This window comes from Rhodamnia argentea, chromosome 9 (genome assembly GCF_020921035.1).
Source record: "Rhodamnia argentea isolate NSW1041297 chromosome 9, ASM2092103v1, whole genome shotgun sequence".
In the NCBI taxonomy this organism is placed as follows: Eukaryota; Viridiplantae; Streptophyta; class Magnoliopsida; order Myrtales; family Myrtaceae; genus Rhodamnia; species Rhodamnia argentea.
In genome coordinates, this window is record NC_063158.1 from 13,748,973 (window position 1) to 13,768,909 (window position 19,937).

Genomic DNA, 19,937 nt, shown 5'->3' on the forward strand with positions numbered 1-19,937 from the left:
ATGTGAGACTGGTTATACTGAGCCATGCTTAGATAACACCTGTTATGCGCATCGAGTGTCGACACATATCGTTTTAACCGCCACATACCAAAAGGCTTAACTTGAAATCTATACATCCTTATTCACCCCGTTCAAATATGCCTGGAGTTTGAGTTCGTGAAGGTGGTCGACTTTTGATTATCTTTTGCGATGGGACAAATATGAATCTTCTAAAGGTTTATTTCTATATTCTCCTTAATTGACGTTTTCCAGTCAAAGTCTGATTATGTGCTAGAGTCGTCGAGGTAATAAAAGGAAAAGGGAAAGTCCAAACTTAGACTTGTTGACCGAATCAATCTCCCACTCACATGAGAGCTCGGTTTCATGCATGCTCTCCCTTAATTCGGGTGTCCTTTTTGTTAGGTATGCTCTCCCCTTGATTTAGGTATCATTTATGTCAACTTGAATTTCCATTAATGCTTAACTTCATACGTGGTCTCTTTTTCCAGACAAAACCATAAAATCTGACATTGGGCACGTGTTGCTACACCATAATGCACCCCAAATTCGAGTCTGTTAATATATCCAAGTTAGACCCACTTTTACTCAAAAGCTCAATCCAATAAATTATCGGATAACTTGGATATATTAATTACTCAACACCACAATATTTCTCCAACGTAAGACTTCTCTAACACAACTCACATATATATCTTGACACACCCACCTTAGTAACAATGTTGCCCGTATCCGCTGGAACTTGTAGCTCTAGGATCGTAGAGCAGTCCCCGATATCCATTTATTTTGCTCTAGAATTAAGCGATGGTAAGCCACTATTCCTAGTCAAGCTGCAGAATCCAAGCTGTCCTCTGAATCCGATTCCCAACAGCTAGTTGATTGGAATTCGTCTTAAGGAGCATCATACAAGTAAAATGACAAAAAGGAGCAAGGTAATTTGATTTGGATTTATTTTAAAACACTATAACACCAAAACAGGGGGCCTAGCAAATTGACAGTGCTCAAGAATGTGTGCGCATCGCAGGGCTTATGCTTAATTCGAAATATGTACAGAATCGGATGGCAAATGATAATCAACTATCATCTTTAAACAAAGATCTTCAGTTATATATATTTTACATGTACATTTGCCTTTGTGCGGTTAGAGAGAGAGAGAGAGAGAGAGAGAGAGAGAGTAATTTGGTCAAAAGATGTGCTTTAACTAAAATTGGTGTGGAAATAACGTCACCCTCGCTGTTATTTACTAAAATAAGATATATGATTTTAATTGTTTCATTAAAACATCTTATTGTTGTGAATTTTGGACTGACTCGCGCTTTTTCTACTCCCATTATGACTTTGATACTCTTGATTGTATATGTTTTGACCATCTTATTATTTGTATGGCCATCACTTCTGGTACAACTTTATATACTTCATTTTTTATTTATTGTTTTGTCAACTCTTTTATTTTCTTTTTTCTTTTTCCCCTTACGGGTCCCACTTTCCTCCTTTTTCCACGCCTCCCACTTCTTTTTTTTTCTTCTTCCAAAAACCCCGATGTCTCCTGTTTATAATCTATTATGGCAATGGAGCTGCTAAAGTGATATTTTGATAGTACTGTCAATTATTTCTGACCATTCGATCTCCCATTCAAGTTTTATGCAAAGCATATGGTGATGGTGGGTGAATCTATCGTTGAAATTGCATTCTGTTATTAGTCAAATTAAGACAACAGATGGAGATGTTTCTGCTGAGATTCCAGGCAAGGGCTGCAGCATCACTGAAGTAGCTGAAACCTCTCTGAAACAGGATAATAGCCATGATATTAGCTTTTTCAAGACTGGAAGCAGCCAGAAAGATCGTCTTACAATGTGGAATGAAAGGAAGCCGATATCTGTAGAAGAGAGACTCAATTTTGAAGGGCCTGCCATCCAAGACCAAACCAAAGAAAACTTGGTTTACAACTCATCCCTTTCAACTTCGAATCTCAAAGAGTCATCTACAGTGGGAAATAAGGATGACAACATGGAGGGAATGAAGTCTGGAAAGTTGCTAACAGAGGATCGAGGATTAAGACTAAAGGAAAGTGAGAAATGTTATTCTCTGGTAATCTCAGATGCAGGGATGAATGATGGGAATCCAGAGGGTAGTGATAATGCCCAGGTTGAGGAAGCTCAGACAAATCATGATGTGAGACTTGCAACTGAGTTTTCGATAGCTGAGAAACTTCAAGGTTTAGATGAAATGGTTTTGCGAAAATGTGGGACCATTCCCAGGGTTGTCTAGTGTGCTTTCTGCCAGTCATCAGAATGCTCAGAGGTCCATTTGCTTTATTTCCATGCAACTTTTATCTTCTGGGTTTGATCCGGAATGCAATGCTTTAGACTCAGAAGCTAAATGCTACATATGCAATTTATGATGGCAGGCTTCAGGAGAGATGGTCCACTACAGTAATGGTGAGCCTGTCCCTGCAGATTACAATGGAGGATCTAGGATCATACATTCACACAAGAATTGCACTGAATGGTAAGAAACACTTGAAATATGACAAAAATACAACCAGTTTACATTTATATATCCAGCCAAATAATCTGGTTAATGTAATCAGAGGAATTTCTTGATGGTGATCATATCATATTTTTCTGCATCCTTCCACCTTTAAATTATACTAGAACAGTGGCTGCAGAAGCTTCAAACTTCATAATTGTGATTGTCTAATGTCAAAGGCTCCTGTTACTTTTGATATGGCTGAGCCTAACAAGGCTAAACTCTACATGTGCAGGGCTCCTAACGTCTATTTTGTGGATCGTCAAGCTATTAATCTTGAAGCTGAAGTAGTCAGGAGTCGAAGAATAAAATGCTGTTGTTGTGGAATCAAAGGGGCAGCTCTTGGATGCTATGAGAAAAGTTGTCGCAAGAGTTTTCGTGTTACTTGTGCCATGAAGATCCCGCAATGTAGATGGGCTACAGTAAGTTTCATGGATGCACTCATAAGTCGTATACAACATTTGGCCGGCCACATCTTCTTCGTTAACACATTTTTTCTTTAAATTCTCATTGGAACAGGTTAATTTTGTTCTATTGTGCCCGCTTCACTTTTCTTCTAAATTGCCTATTGAAATTCCCAGACCTCGAGAGATACAGAGTTCTTCAAAAGAAGAGTATGTTTACAAATTTCATTTACTGAATTTTGATAAACATTAAGAGCCTGATGAGATTGCTTACACATAAGTTTTACAGGCGATCACAATTCATTGATGATGAAAATGATGAGAAGCATCAGCATGGTGCAAGCTCGATGCGGATGTATTGTGGATCTCACAACAAAATAGTTCTGTGTTGTTCAGCTTTAACAGAAGCTGAGAGGGTAAAAATTAAATTATGAAGTAGAGTCTGTTGATGTTTGGATATATCATTCAGTATTATTGAAAGGATTGAGTGCATGAATCTCAGGATATGGTTTCTCAATTTGGGAAGGCATCCAGAGCAAAAGTAGTGCAAAAATGGAATCCAACTGTGACTCATGTGATTGCATCAACAGATGAAAATGGAGCTTGCAAAAGGACATTCAAAGTTTTGATGGGTATCCTGGAGGGCAAGTGGATACTGAGCGTTGAATGTGAGTACAGAGCTGTAAACATCAGATACAGTAGTCAAATCCTAGTAAATTGGTCCATGGGGTGTTTATGTTGCTAAGGCGAGTGTCTTTTGGGTGCTTGTGCCCAGGGATAAAAGCTTGCATGGAAGCAATGGAACATCTCAATGAGGAGAGATATGAAATCAATGTCGACATTCATGGAATGAGGAACGGTCCTCAACTTGGAAGACAAAGAGTCATTAACATGATTGGTATCTATTTCTTTCACTCAACTGCATCGTCTATTTGAATATTGTTGGTTATTTAACATTCTCAGACCTCAGTATACAATTTTTGTTGTCTCTACAACTGATGTGCCCCTCAAATATATGGGAGTACTTCATCTGAAGAAAATCTGGCATTCTATAGTAAGAGTGCTTGCATGTGCTGTATTGCAATCTGACTGAACTAGCTGCCATGTAGACTGTCATGGCAGCATATCTGCGCCTCAAGCAGGTTCCATGCATAGCAGTATTGAAGGGCTTCACACATTTCTCTTGCAGAGAGTCATTTAACTGAAAAGTCAATTTGCTTGAAGTTCTGTCATCCAATCTGATAGACCAAATCAGCATCCACATGACTTTCTCTCTTAATATGACCGTTCTAGGCATGCTAATGCTATGCTATGGAATTTGCAAACAGCATCTTATCGTTCATGTGGGCATCTTACCGTTCATGCGGTTTGGACTTGCATCTAATATTGGTTGGTGTTTCCTCTTGTGCAGCAACCAAAACTATTTGACGGGCTTAAGTTCTATTTCATGGGGGATTTCGATACTTCACTCAAAGGACACTTCCAAGATCTTCTTGTTGCTGCCGGAGGCACTGTGCTTCACAGAAAGCCCATTCCTTGCGATGAGCTAGCCCCCTTTCCTGCATCCATTCCTTCAACCTTCATAATATATAGCCTTGAGATGCCAGAAAATTGCAGTCTAAGCAGGGATATGATCATCAAGCGCAGGCTGTCTGGTGCAGAAGCTCTCGCTAGATCAACAGGAGCAAAAGTGGCTAGCAACTCATGGCTTTTGGATTCTATTGCATCCTGCAAGTTAGAATGATGAAAATGTTCCTCGTTTGTTATTTAAGGAGCTCTGCCAATCCTCATGGCTCTTTCTTTTCATCATAAAGGACAAAGTGAATGGATCTGGGCTCTTTTGAATAATTGCTTTTCAAAATGAAACTTCCATGTTTTTCGTTATTGATATGATATAGACAAGCACTTTTTTATCTTTTTATACTCTCTAACTTGGTAAAAAATTGCAATTCCCTTTGGTTATCTAAGCTTCTTGTAAAGTACTGCTCGCTAAACTATGTGAATTTGTTTGACCAAAAAAAAAAAAAAAAACTAGGTGAATTTGCAAAAACCCTTCTCTTGGGGTATCTCTTAACTTCCTGTAAAGCAATGCTTTCAGCAGGATATCTATCCAGTCTGTCAAAGAAGTACAGATTCATGTGGATGGGAAGTTTTCTCCGCTGGTTGTAGACGTGGCCGGTTTGTCCGAACTGCCAGTCCGGTTCCTAGAAAAGGTTCTGGTTCCGGGCTGGTTCCAGTTCCGGTTCGGAACCGCCGGTTCCTAGGCCCAATGGCTCTTTCCCCCCCCCCCCCCTCCCCTTTTTTTTTTTTATAAGGGTCGGAACAGGTGGTTCCGGGTCCCTGGTTCCATTTGGCCATGTCTAGTTGGTCGCGACTTGGTTTGCTAGAATTTCTATCTGGTGTAGTACTACCTCAGGTTAGTACTGATATTTGGCCTGACAAGAGGATTTCCATGCATCCTTAACCCAAACAGAGAAACAGAGAGCCTCTGCTGGTTTAATTCCTGGTCTAGTTCTACAGTGTCTCGGTTGAATAATCAGGATTCAGGATACTTGTCCTCGGGACATTCAGCTTTGCTGCACATCCTTTCTGGGAAAGAGTTCAACCACCTAATGCAGGGCAGGACTTCCTGAACCACCTTATTTAAACTCGTTATTTGACTTTGTTCTATGATTTGGGAGATATTTTTACTGATTACTTGATCGATTTGATCATTGAATGTTTGCCTATTTAGCGCTTCCTAAATGCCCCATTTGACTTCAAATTATAAAGCTCCAAAAATCACTATATTACCGATCAATCCTAATTATTCATTTGTAGATAGTCCTAAAGAACTTTTAACACATAGTTGTTAATACAGGCCGATAAATTGAAGTTTCGATACATATCTGGCATGAAATTCTAGCTGACTATATGGATAACTTTTTTTATTAACCTGTAATTGTTTTTCTAAAATTTGCTCATTCTATTTTGTATTTTTAAATTTGTAATTCTACCAATTTTTCAAATGAGCACGAGATATTCTCTCATTGCGGAGTATGAAATGTTGGAAAGATGCATTTTATCGCCGAGCTCATCACCATCGATATTTCTAATTTCAGTACTAGAATGCATAGTTGCACAAACCTATGTTTCTCGTCAAGAGAGTACGCTAAACATCCCTATACTCAAAATTTAGGCAGTATTTTATATGACATGTGTTTTAAAAATAGCCTCTTTGAGAATCAGAATCATTTACTTACCAAATAAGTATCATAAAATCAGAATCGTTGCCAAATATATTCTTATATTCCCACGCACAGACCAAAATATAAAAAAAAAAATGAAAAAAACCGTGGCATTGAATTTCTGAGTTTAATTTCACCGAAATAACACGTGTGTTTGAGATAGTGCCAATAATTAGTATTTTTCTACATTGCATGAACTAACGATACTGTACAAAATAAGGTGTTTGAATTTCAGAGAGACATATCTCTACGCATTAAATGGCAGTCTAGATTTTACATATTTTTTGAATCTATACATTTGTTATGATCAATAGTGCATAAAAAGACACCTTCCTTCAAGATTGGATAGGTAGCATGTGTTTTTTTGAATAGTATGTTCGGAGTTGGACAATGACGGTCGACTAGCTCAGCTAGTTCGCGACAGGGCTCGCGGTGTTTTGTGGCAAGACACACAGCAGCAAGCTCACGGGGTTATCATGGCTGAACAACGACGAGACCGCGGCAACTCACGGTGGGGCTGTCAATCTGCTACGAATAGCAGCCCGCGGTTCGGTGATGGCTCGGCAACTCTTGAGTTCACGTGATTGATCTACAAAACAAGAGCACGCGTGACGTTGGTGGAGGGTGGCGACTGCTGTGGCTGCAATCGACGACGTCAGATGGAGCTGCAGATTGCGGCGGACAGCGATTTCTCAATGGCTAGTAGCGCTTGGTAGGGACGGAGACTCGACCTGTCGGGTTCTTTTTTCTAACTAATTAAGCTTTAATTAAAGGCCTCTTTTCCCTACATTAACATTAACATCAATATTAACATCACCTTTATCCCAAGCTAGTTGAAATCGGCGGTCAAAGGCCCCTTTTCCTTACTTGGAGTTTAATGGGTTGAATCAAGCTCTAGTTAGGCCCTGATAGCCTTATGAATTTCGACAACCCCCCCCGGCTGGCTGAATTCTATTTTGGATTTCGGCCTGGTCCGCGCATTGAGTTTGGGTTCGTTCTAGTCACCGGTCCGATTAAAATGTAGGAATACATGTATGTATAAATTAAACTAAACGATATGAAAAATGATTTAAATATTTTTGCTAGGGACTATAGTTAGTCCCTAATTTTTTATGCAATAAATGACTAAAAGAATTGCCAAAACTTAAGTGTTAACATTTAGGAACATAGAGCAATTCCCGACATCCTAGTATTTCGTGCAACAATTCAGCAACAGAGAGCCTTTCCTAGTCAAGCTGCACAAACCAAGATTTCCTTTTGAATCAAATTTCCAATAGCTAAGGGTCTGTTTGGTAATTGGAAACATTTTTGATTCTGTGTTTTTCTATTCTTTTGTTCCCGGAATAGAAAAAAAAAACATAAACACCCGTTTGTGTACGTGCCGATAGAGGAAAAGCAGGTCGTGACAAGACATTCATTGATTTTTTGTTCCCGGGAACAAAAATAAGAAGTAAAAGAAAGTAACTTCTTTGCTCCCGGAAACAAAAAAGAAAAATAATGTCATTTTAGAAAAACAAGCTCAATATAACTTAATGCTCGTCTTTACAATCACAAGTCCATCGCCGGTTATTGTCGGTCACCGATCGCCATTGCCGCCCATGGTCGCCGCCGTTGTAGCTTGCCGGTCCTCGCCGCCTCCAATGGTTTTTTTTATAATTAAATATAAAAAGTTGAGAATATAAATTTTTAGGGTCGTACCAAACACATTTATGTTTCTTTTCTATTTTGGGAATAAAAATGTTATGCAGTTACCGAACACGTTCTTCTGCTCAGAAACAGTTCCCCAGGACAAAAATGAAAAAAAGATCATTTCTACTTAGAAATTATTTCCCGGAACAGAAACATTACCACACGAACCCTAATTGATAGCAATTCGTGCTAGAAACCATAAAAAAAGAAAAAAAAGAAGCAGTAGCAGCAAGCCAATTTATTTCGGATTCATTTTAGTATACTGCAACACCGGAACAAAGTTTTAGTAAACTTACAAGACTCAAGAATGTGCATGCACATTACGGACATTACGTGCCTTATGCTAGCTTAAAACATGCACAGATGCGGATGGTGAAAGATAACAACCGTCATCTTTAAGGAAAGATCTTCAGTTATGCATTTTACCCGCACGTTTGCGTTTGCATAAGCAATACTGAATGTAGAGCGACAAGAGAAGAGACAAACTCTAATAAAATTTATGCTATAGAGTATAGACCCGTTGTTTCATTGTTGTCGGTGTTAACCCCGTGCAAAGAGTTTCTCTCTGATCTTTTGCAGCTGATTTGCAGCTCCGCTGATGCTCATCCGCCTTCCAGGCACTTCATTGGAGCAAACGACTCCAATGTTGTATACTGTAACCAAGCACTCTTGAAATATGCCGTCGCTTTCAGAGAGCCAACGCCGAGGACCGTTGGGGCTTGAATGATTCTCTCTTTCTTGGAGCAGAATGTGATTCGTAATTTCCAGCACTCGTTCGTGCAAAGCTTCTGCCACAAAGCTATGAAGAGTCAAATCATCTCTGAAGGTGTCATCGGTGGGACTCAACCCCGTGAACATCTCCAATAAGAGGATACCGTAATCGTAGACGTCGCCTTCTCTTGACACCTTGCATCCCATTGTATATTCTGCCACAAATGTAGATCATAGTGCAGGTGAACTTTTGGAGTGCAGATCATTAAAGCAGAGTGTAATGGGCGTAAGAGTTATCATGCGGCTACCAAACTCACAAAAAGACCCATCAACATCTTTCACCTAAATAAACTTTCTCGCTTTAAAATAGAGATTACCTGGTGGAGCATAACCGATTGTTCCTCTTATGCCCATTGAGCTCGTTTGATTAGCCACGGTATCTGAGGATGATCCAAGGAGGAACTTTGCCAATCCAAAGTCACCAACATGGGCGACCATCTCAGCATCTAAGAGGATATTGCTCGGCTTTAGATCACAATGTATGATGGGGATGTGGCAATGGAGATGAAGATAATCCAGTGCAAAGGCGACATCAATAGCAATGTTTATCCTTTGAAAGAAATTCAATGTCCGGGTAGGCTCATTCCTGTGAGATGGTGTTGGGTTTGGGTGTAGCCACCTTTCGAGGCTTCCATTTTCCATGTACTCATAAACTAAGGCCTTAAAATCATTTTGCTGATGATTAATACCCGAGCAAACCGTCAATATCTTTAGAAGATTTCGATGTCTCACGTTCCTTAATGCCTCGCACTCCGCCAGGAAGCTCTTCAGAGCACCACGATGCACTAAATGAAGCACCTTCACTGCAACGGTTGTACCATTTTCCTCAAGTATCCCCTTGTAAACAAAGCCAAAGTTTCCAACACCGATCAAATTCATAGAAGAAAAATCATCGGTTGCATTTAAGAGTGCTCGATAAGATATGTTTGGACATGAATCATCCATGGAAGTTGAAATCGGTTCTTTTACTTTCTTCTTCAACCAACGAAGATATAGAAAAACCAGAGAAAGAGCTATTCCAAGAATGACGAAAGTAGCACAAGCCGACGATACCAATATATGGATTTTTCTTCTCTTGGAGCGTTTGGAGATGCACTTGGGGAGGTGAAATGCTGGCAATCCCCCACAAAGCTCATCGTTTCCAATAATAGAAGTCGCGGTAGCATTCTTAAAGACTCCTTCAAGCGGTAGCATGCCTTCAAAGCTATTGTAAGACAAATTCAAAAGTTTCAAGGACCGAAATAGTGCTAAAAATTCTGGAATCTGACCCGTCAAATTGTTGCGTGAAAGATCTAGCTCTTCAATACCTCCTAACGATACGAACGATTGAGGAATGGACCCACGGAAAAAGTTGCCCCCCATCCTCGGCGAGGTCAATCCAATACAATCCCCTAAACTATTTGGGATTTCACCTACCAACATGTTGTCGGAGATGTCTAACTCGGTCAGAGTTTTCAAGTTCCCTACTTCCATGGGTAGAACCCCACTCGGATGGTTCCGGGACAAGTTCAAAATAATTGTTATCGAGGAGAGACCTATGAGCTGTGGGGGTATGGTACCACCGAGATTATTATTAGAAAGATCAAGCCACTGCAGAGATTGACACTTTGACAGATGTGAAGGAATTTCCCCATGAAAGTTGTTCCAACCGAGACCTAGTGTGATCAACTTGGTTAGATTTCCTAAAGAAGTTGGGATCGTCCCTCCCAGGTTGTTATCGATTAGCTGCAATACCTCTAGATTTTGTAGATTCCCGAAATTTGAGGGGACCTCACCCGAAAACTTGTTGGCATACATACCTAACCGGTACAGGTTGACTAGACTTCCAATCTCTCCGGGAATCTCACCAAACATAAGGTTCTCATTCATGCTGAACGACTTGAGAGCGCGCGAGAAATTACCTATGCATTTGGGCGGTGCCCCGCCGAGTCTGTTCGGATCAATTCCGAAGAACTCTAGTCCGGTGGAGTTTGTCAATGAGCATACGAAGCTCAAGTCTTCAGAATTCCCACTTCCCAGCTGGTTATCAAAGATGGCAAAACGCCTAAGCCGATGCATATTTCCGAAAGAGGGCACTTTCCCCGAAAGCGTGTTATTTCCGGCTTCGATGACCTCTAGCTTTGTCCAATTGGACACCGAGGGAGGAATCGGTCCCTCAAGTTTGTTCATGCCAATGCCGATATATTGAAGATTTGGGAGCGTCAAGCCTAAGTCTCAGGGAAGACTCCCTTGTATCCGGTTGTTTAAAACGTCGAACTCGGTTAGAGAGGAGAGATTGAACAATGAAGACGGAATTGTACCGGACAATCTGTTTGCCCCGACAATGATAGTATCTAAACTTGTCGGGCGGCCTAGATCTTCGGGAATGCTCCCGCCCAAGTTATTTTCCGTGAGTTCAAGAATCTGCGGTGAAGATAAGTTCCCCAAGGAGGAAGGCACATTCCCGGAGAGTGCATTTTTATAGAAGGACAAACCTCGTAGCTTCGATAATGAACCGAGTTCTGTGGGAATTACTCCGGTTAGTTGGTTGAATGCAATGCTGAGGACTTCGAGCTTTGAGCAAGCCGACATGTTTCTGGGAATTTCGCCGGCCGGTGAATTGTTGTCTAGCTGTAGCAAACGCAGCCGGCGCAACCGCCCGACTTGCGGAGGGATTTCTCGAACGAGACTATTATTCTGGAGATGAATTTCACTCAAGAAGCTTAGGTTTCCGATGTGAGGAGAGATGGGCCCCGAGAGTCCTAGCGATTTCAAGCGCGGGACCGTGACCCTCCGGTGCCTCGGGCCGCATGTGACCCCGTACCAACCGCAAAACCCGATGGTGTCATTCCATGAAGCAAGCCCCCCGTAAGGGTCTTTGACCGCGGCCTTGAATGCGAGCAGCGCGAGCTTGTCGGTTTCATTTGTGGCGGAGGAGGCTTGGACGGAGCACAGTGCAAGAACGAGAGAGAGAAGGAGACGGCATGCCAGTGTCAGATCTTGCGGAAAGCTGAAGTGCGCAAGTTCCATAGCTCGAGCAGAAGTTGGTAGAGATGAAAGGAGGGACCTTTAAGACTTAAGAGGAAACAAGAGATGTGGTGAGTGCCGACGCAAACCGTGAAGGGCCTTTCTGGTTTTTCTTTCCCACGTTGCAGACAAGCCCAAACGACAACCGATTGAGTTGTTGTCTCGAGCATCCAAGTTGCACTACTTGCTCCTCCAAACCGTCCCAAGCAAAAGGAATCTTGACTCGGATCGTGATTGGGAAGTGAGTGAAGGCGGCCTACCCAATAATTCACTCTCATCTCTTTCCATCCACATTGGAAAAAGACTTTCGACAGGCTATGTGTTGCATCCGGAGCATTTGGATGACCGGTGATGCATGTACACGATATTTTCTCGTAGGCAAAGCCTTGCCCGACCTCACACGGTACTAATCATGTTAAGCTTATCATCAATTTTTTTTTCACATTTTCTTTTTCTTTTTTGTGTTTGTTATTTGTCAGCCATAAATTTGTGGCCGGCATTTGACCGTCCAAGTTGATGGTCGGGCTAGCAAGCCTCTTTCTTGCAAGTAGACCCGGTAGACCTAGTTGCTCCCATTCTTTCCATCCAAGTTGGAAAAGACTTTTGACAGCTATGTGTGCATCCAGAGTCATTGGAAGACGTTGATGCATGTACCCAATATTTTGTCGTTGGAAAAGTCTTGCCCGACCGCACACGGTACTAAGGGTGTGCTTGATAACACTTTTAGAAGCAGATTTCTGCTCTAAAAATGCTTTTAGAGTAGAAATTTGTTTGGTAAAAAAATCTACTTTTGAAAGAAACTTTTACTTTTGAAATTATTTTTTTCCTAATTTGAAAAGTTAAAAAAATGGTTTCTCCAACTCAAAAAGTATTTCTCGCCTCACTCTCTTTTCGATCATACCCACATCCGCCAACCTCCACAACTATGGACCATCGCCGGTCGCCGCCCATCCCCGACCTCCACCGGCCGCTGTCCACGACTACCGCCAATTGCCGACCATCACTTGCCCCCGCCTACTGCAAACCTCTATCGGTCGCCACCTGCCGATTGTCCTCGATAGCTAACCACGGCTAACCTCCGTCGCCTATGGACTGTCGCCGGCCTCCGTTCATCGCCGACATTCACCGGCCACCGCCCACGACCACCACCGACCATCGCTTGCCCCCGCCCACTGCGGACCTTTGCTGGCCGCCACCCATCGACCGTCCCAAATAGCCAACCACCGCCAACCTCCATCGGCTATCACCCATTGCGACTCGCGACCGCCAACCACCGTTGCCACCAACCTCCAATCACCGATCATTGCCCACCGCCAACCTTAGGAAAAGTCTTGCTCGCTTGTACACGGTACTAGCCGTGTTAAGCTTGCCATCAATTTTTTTTCACGAAAACTCCCATTCTTTCCTGTAAATAGACCCGGTAGACCCGGTCACTCCCATTATTTCCATCCACGTTGGAAAGGACTTTTGACAAGCCGGCTAGGTATGCATCCAGAGTCACCGGATGATGTTGATGCATGCATGTATCTCTATATCTATGTGCTGACAGGACAATCCAATCCCAGCTGTCATGTTCCATAATTTATCAACACTCGTATGATTTCGTGGAAACTCCTCCGTCCTCTATTTTGCACATTTCATTTTCCCTTTTCTCCATATTTTTTTTAGTTTTTGAATTTTGGAAATAACCCTGGTCCTATTTCATATTTCCTTAAAACTTTTTTAAGTCCGCCATGTGGAATGCCACATAGGATGCCACCATGACACTCCCCAACAGCTTCAAAGCCTCGGCGACGTTTTCGTTTAGATTTTAACGGTACAAAACAACGAAAAATAAATAATTCAAGGATCGGATTGGCCGAAAGACGAATTCGGGGTGGTCGATGCACAAATTGAAGCCTTCGTATTAGCAAAATTGATATAAGTAGTAAGCCTCCAAATGAGCAAGGTCGGAGAATTCGCACTTACGCCCTTAGAAAAATCCAATACACAGAAGTTACATTATTGAGATGTGGGATTGATTATACCGAGGCATATTTAAACAACACCTGCTATGCGTATCGAGTGTTGACACATATCCTTTTAATTGCCGCATGCCAGAAGGCTCGACTTGAAATCTATATATCCTTATTCACCCCGTTAAAATATGTCTCAAGTTTGAGTCTTTGAACGTGGTCGACTTTTGATCATGTACTGGAGTCGCCGATGCAATAAAAGGAAAAGGTAAAGTTCAAACTTGGGCTTGTTGACCAAATAAGTCTCCCACCCACCCGAAAGCTCTGTTTCATGTATGCTTTCCCTTAATTTAGGCGTCCTTTATATTAGGTATGCTCTCCCTTAATTTAGATATCCTTTATATTAGGTATGCTCTCTCTCTTTTTCCGGACAGAACCATAAATTCTAACATTGGGCAGGTGTTACTATACCACAATGCACACCCCCCGAAAATCGATTCAGTATTCTTTTCTTGAGATATTTTCTAAACACTAAGACAGGTTGGGAGCCCACCAATCCGGCATCGGCTCTCATACCATTTGTTGAGAGCGCGCGCCAGAAGCTTCATCGGGAAAGATCGCCAAGAGAGAGCCCAAATTCGAGCATGTTTATATCAAGTTGGATCCACTTTCACTCAAAAACTTAAGCCAATGAATTATCGGACAACTTGAATATATTAATTACTCAACACCATATCATTTCTCCGACATAAGATTTCTCTAACGTAACTCACATGTGTATCTTAACACACGCACCATAGTAATAGTATTGCCCTTATTCGATCGAACTTATAGCTCTAGCATCAAAGAGCAGTCCCCGATATCCATTTATTTTGCTCTAGAATTAAGCGGTGGTAAGCCTCTATTCCTAGTGAAGCTGCAGAACCCAAGCTGTCCTTTGAATCTGACTCCCAACAACTAATTGATTGGAATTCGTCTTATGGAGCATCACACAAGTAAAATGACAAAAAGGCGCAAGGTAATTTGATTTGGATTTATTTTAAAACACTATAACACCAAAACAGAGGGCTTAGTAAATTGACAGTGCTCAAGAATGTGTGCGCATTGCGGGCCTTATGCTTAATTCGAAATATGTACAGAATCGGATGACAAATGATAATCAACTATCATCTTTAAACAAAGATCTTCAGTTTTATATATATATTACATGTACATTTGCCTTTGCGCTGTGAGAGAGAGAGAGAGAGAGAGAGAGAGAGAGAGAGAGAGAGAGAGAGTAATTTGGTGAAAAGATGTGCTTTAACTAAAATTGGTGTGGAAATAACATAACCCTTGTGGTTATTTACTAAAATAAGACATATGGTTTTAATTGTTTCATTAAAACATCTTATTGTTATGAGTTTTGGACTGACTCGCGCTTTTTGCACTCCCATTATGACTTTGATACTCCTTTTTGTATATGTTTTGACCATCCTATCATTTGAATGACAATGGGATTGGCATCATAGATAATAAACATGGGACATCATGGTTTTTGGAACAAGGAGTGGGAGGCGTGGAAAGGAAGAAGAAGGAGGATGAAAGTGGGGTATGTAAGAGAAAAAAAGAAAAAAGGAAACAAAAGAGTTGACATAATAATAAATAAAAAAAATGAAGCATACAAATTTATAACAAAAGTGATGGGTCACACAACGTAGTGTCAAAGCTGTATGAGGAGTGGATAAAGCACGAGTCTTTGGAAATTTAGTCAATTTTAGTAAATTCCGGTTTAATATTTGTGTTGATATTTATTCGGGTTTGTCAATTTTAGCAAGCACCAACTCATTAATAAGAATCTATCCATTAACTACTAATCAAATTCAGTCCCACGATATTAGATACTAACCAAGATGACTGAAAAGTAGCATTAGATCCTAAGTTCTAAACTTGATACTTACTAGACTTTATGGCAACTTGTCTCAGTATTTATTGATAAGTGCCTCGAGCACAAATGGCAATCAGAAGATTCAGAGCACAATACTTATTGATACGACGGAAAAAGTTGGGAGAAGTGAAATTGGAGCATGCGCTCGAATGACTGGAATTTAGAGATAACCAAACAGATAAAATTCCACGGCTGTTCGTAGTGATTGTAATGTATTGGTCATAGACAATTCGATGAAAAATGAATACCGATAAAGAATTGTACATGCCCATCTCGCTATGCATATTTATGCACCTCAAGGACTATGTATATAACATCATGTACGATACGAAAACTTCTCATGTCCAGCATAGATGAGTAATACCATGTAAATCTTCCTAAGCGAGCTCAACGTCAATTGACACGGCAAATGCACACATGAACATCGCAACATAACGCACAGGGCCAGCATTTGACATATGAAAAGCACACGTAAACAACAAGCACCACAACATTCTTATATGTCTAACTTTGTTCGCATTTCAATCAACTGTATACAGGGAATGCAATAAGACACAGCCAATGCAACTTCAATTGCACATCAGAATGTTTGTGAACAGAATGCAATAGGAATTAACTATCCATGATTCAGGCATTCATTGTGTCGAACATGTAGAATGCCCCTGAGTTAAAAAAACTAATACGCCAAATTCAAGCGCTATTCACTTCAATCATTACTATAATCTAGGAAGGATGGAAACTCTCCGGGAGCCTTTGTGTTGGTGCTCGACAAGCATCCGACACGTGGTCAACACTCCCGACACATCAGCAACACGCGAGTCTGGAATTCCGGCACGCTATTCCAACACACACGGGTCAATTTTAAAAATTTTCAATATATTAGGGGTAATCTATCAAAACCTAATATTCTAAGTTCCTCCACCCTAATCGGCTCGGTCCTAATTGTCGAAACCGTAATCGCCGTCTCTCACCCTCTCGTCTCTCGGTCTCTCTCACCCTCTTGGCTCTCGCACGGCGTCCCTAATCACCTTGCATTATCTACCCCGCAGATTGTTTTTTTTTTTTTTTCACTTATTGTTAAATATTAAATTTAATTGTGGAATGTGGATTACTTTTTTTTTTTTTTGGGTCAAAAGACGAGTACTTTTGTTCAGTTAACAAAGTTTGAGAAACAACCAGAACTAACATCAAAACATAACATATCCCGAAGGGTGGAGGGTGGGCAAAGACAACCAATTAGAAGAGAGGTAACCTAATCTATGAGCCTTAGCTAACCAATCCGCACAAGAGCTAGCTTCACGAGGAGAGAAAACAATATGGACTTCCTTTAGCTGGCCCAACATCTCTATACAATATGCGGGTTTTTTTTTCCAATTTAATTTTTTTTTAAAAAATATTTACGAAATTATTTTTTTTTAAAAAGTATTTACAAGTTTGGGCCTCGCTCGGCGGTTGGGTTGTCGAGCGGGGTTGGGCTTTTTTTTTTTTTTAATTTCATATTTTTAAGTGTTTTAATTATTTATACTTATAATATTTAGTTTATTTCGTATTTTTTTTAACATGTTTATATTTATTTTATTGATATTTTTTCTCTTGTGAAGCTTATCTTTATAACATAATTAGTAATAATTAATATAAAAATTATTAAGATCTATAATTAATAAATAATGTTGTAATTATGTAATTAATTAAAAATATTAAAAAAAAATTGGTAAGATATATGAAATTAAGGAACCCCCTTCTTAATTCAATATCTTTATAACATAATCAATTGAAAACCCATCTAGACGATCCCAAATCGCAAAAATTACCATTAATAAATCCCGAAAATACTAAAAAAAATAGGAAAACCCATCTAGACCCCGAATCGCAAAAATCCATCGTTCATCACCGCCAACGGCCGTGAATATTGATTAGGACGCCATTTCGCTTCCGCCGATCAAATTTGAGCCCTATCCGATATCGTCGACTTGATCCGCCGGTTCTTAACACATCACTGTTTCACCTTCCGATTAGATTTTTTTCTGTCCAATCGATCTAGAAACGCACTACTAATACATTCCGCATCACTCCGGAAAAACTATAAAAGTTGATAAAATTTGTCATTTATGAAATGTAGGGAAAAGGGTAAAGAAGGGTTTTTTTTTCCAATTTAATTTAAAAAAAATATTTACAGAATGACATCTAGATCCTCGTCCTCCTTAATTTCATATATCTTACCAATTTTATTTTATGAATATTTTCAATTAATTACATAATTACAACATTATTTATGAATTGTAGATCTTAATAATTTTTATATTAATTATTACTAATTATGTTATAAAGATAAGCTTAGCAAGAAAAAAATTATAAATAAAATAAATATAAACATGTTAAAAAAATACGAAATAAACTAAATATTATAAGCATAAATAATTAAAACACTTAAAAAAATGAAATATAAAAAAAAAAAGCCCAGCCCCGCTCGGCAGTTGGGCTGCCGAGCGAGGCCCAAACTTGTAAATACTTTTTTTTAAAAAATAATTTCATAATTATTTTTTTAAAAATTAAATTGGAAAAAAACCCACAATCTGCAAGTAAGTTCGAAATGGGCCATGGGCCAAGGGCCAGATGGGCTTGTTCTACCAATAACTCCACGAGTGATGAGTTGTCGCTGAATATATCCCACTGCAGATCGAAAGACCCCACGTGCAGATCACTTGAAGACTTCGACTTCGACTTCGACTTCGACTTCCATGGGAGAGAAAACGCCGTCAGTTGAAGTCTAGCTTGCAGCCCCTGCTGCTTCAGAGCTATAGTTTTCGCCGTGAGGGGGGAATCGGCACGGATTGTCTTCGTAATGCCGTCAATTAACGTGCCTTGGCTGTCTCTCACTACTCCGGCTATTGAGGCTTCTGATATGCTCTCTGCCCATGACGCATCGACGTGAATCTTCTAGGTCTTCCGGTGCGATTGCAACTCCTGACTGAGTAAGTTCGCATTCCTTTCCTCCGGGCGATTTCTTGGGTTTTCTTGCGGAGAGTTTCTCCAGGCGATTTCCTGATCATAGACGAGGATTACCTTTTTTTTTTTTTAATTTTTTTTTTCAAGTTTTATGGATTGTTGGAATGGGATTTAATTGAATTTGTCAATTCGAAACAATGAGTGATATTAGGAAATGGTGGATTAATATTTTTAGCGTAAGTTCATTCTCCGCTCTTTTTTAATATTTATTTATTTGTAGAATTGAATCATTAAATCAAATTGATAGAAATAATCATAAAAAATAATAACTTATTATATATATATATATATATATAACACTATATATTTAATATACAATGTGTCCCAATGTATTCGAATTCTCTATGTGTTTTATTATATAAATAACATGTCGATGTGTCGTGTTGTGTGTCGAGTGTCGGTGTCGGCGTAACTTATTAGACTGTGACCAACAAATAAGGTTCCATAATATAGAACTTGATGAAGAAGCCTCCGTAGACTCTGAAAATTCAGGAAAAGATGCACAACTCAACGCAATTAATTGAACCCAAAGTCGAAACCATAGAACATACGCTCTTAGAAAAGCAAAAGCAAATCCTAGGAATTGGAAAGAGACGATGCGCGCTGCACTCAGAAAGAGAGAAATGGAGGGGATCGAAAAATTATGCTCTTCGAAAATTTCGGCAATGCGCATGATCACAGCGCTCCTTCAATGGTAGTTCTCGTGCTCATAGGCGACGTTAGCCAGGGAAAAGAACAGCAGCTACACACATTCACAATTAACTAGGAAAGCACACGCAATCCAGCCGCCTCCAAACCATCTGCAACGTCAGTGAGCGATCGCGCGATCAAGTAGCTGGACCTTGACGACGAAGACGAAGACGAAGATGAGGATGGAGTCAATATCCGAACTGAAGGGCTCTCCTCCGGAGTTGAAGAATCGCCATCTAGGGTTTACCGGATTTGTGGAAGAGTCGACGGTGGTGGAGTCGATGAACGAGGAAAGCGGTATCGGGATTTCACCGGAGAGAGCGTATCAGGGTTTTGAAGTGTATTTTAATGTATTATGTTTGGGAAAATTTCAAATAAGGGCACTTCGTGCCTTCAGTTTTCTCAAATGAGGGCCTCAATGAAATGCCCCCTTTGTTTTAAAGAATGACCCATTTTCATCATTTGCTCTATTTATTATTTTTATTTTTTCGTTGTTGTGGCCGACAAGGCCGTCCCTCGTGGCCATCCATGGGTGGCCCCGTCCGGGTAGCACGATGCCGCCCTCGTAGCGGCCTTGCTTCGACAGCTGTTGAGGGCGGCCTTGTCTTAACAGCCACGGGCGAGGGTGGGCCCTCGCCGACCGTGAAGAGGTGTCTTGTGAAGTGAAGAGGTATCAAAATCAGAGTCGATCATGGTTGCGAAGAAGAAGAAGATGACGTAATGATCCGACGAGGGCTCG

General features: G+C 40.5%; 1 protein-coding gene and 1 pseudogene across 1 annotated transcript; one reads left to right on the forward strand and one right to left on the reverse strand.

The window, feature by feature from the left end:
• The first annotated feature begins 1,683 nt into the window (after positions 1–1,683).
• Positions 1,684–4,859, forward strand: LOC125316445 (annotated as a pseudogene).
• A 3,527-nt stretch (positions 4,860–8,386) lies between these two features.
• Positions 8,387–11,705, reverse strand: LOC115733308 (probable LRR receptor-like serine/threonine-protein kinase At3g47570). Its single transcript, XM_048284772.1, has 3 exons — positions 10,843–11,705; positions 8,935–10,731; positions 8,387–8,772 (listed from the first exon to the last, which is right to left on the reverse strand). Exons 1-3 carry the CDS (start codon positions 11,624–11,626, stop codon positions 8,387–8,389), a joined length of 2,967 nt encoding a protein of 988 aa, XP_048140729.1. The 5' UTR covers positions 11,627–11,705.
• Between the last annotated feature and the right edge of the window lie 8,232 nt (positions 11,706–19,937).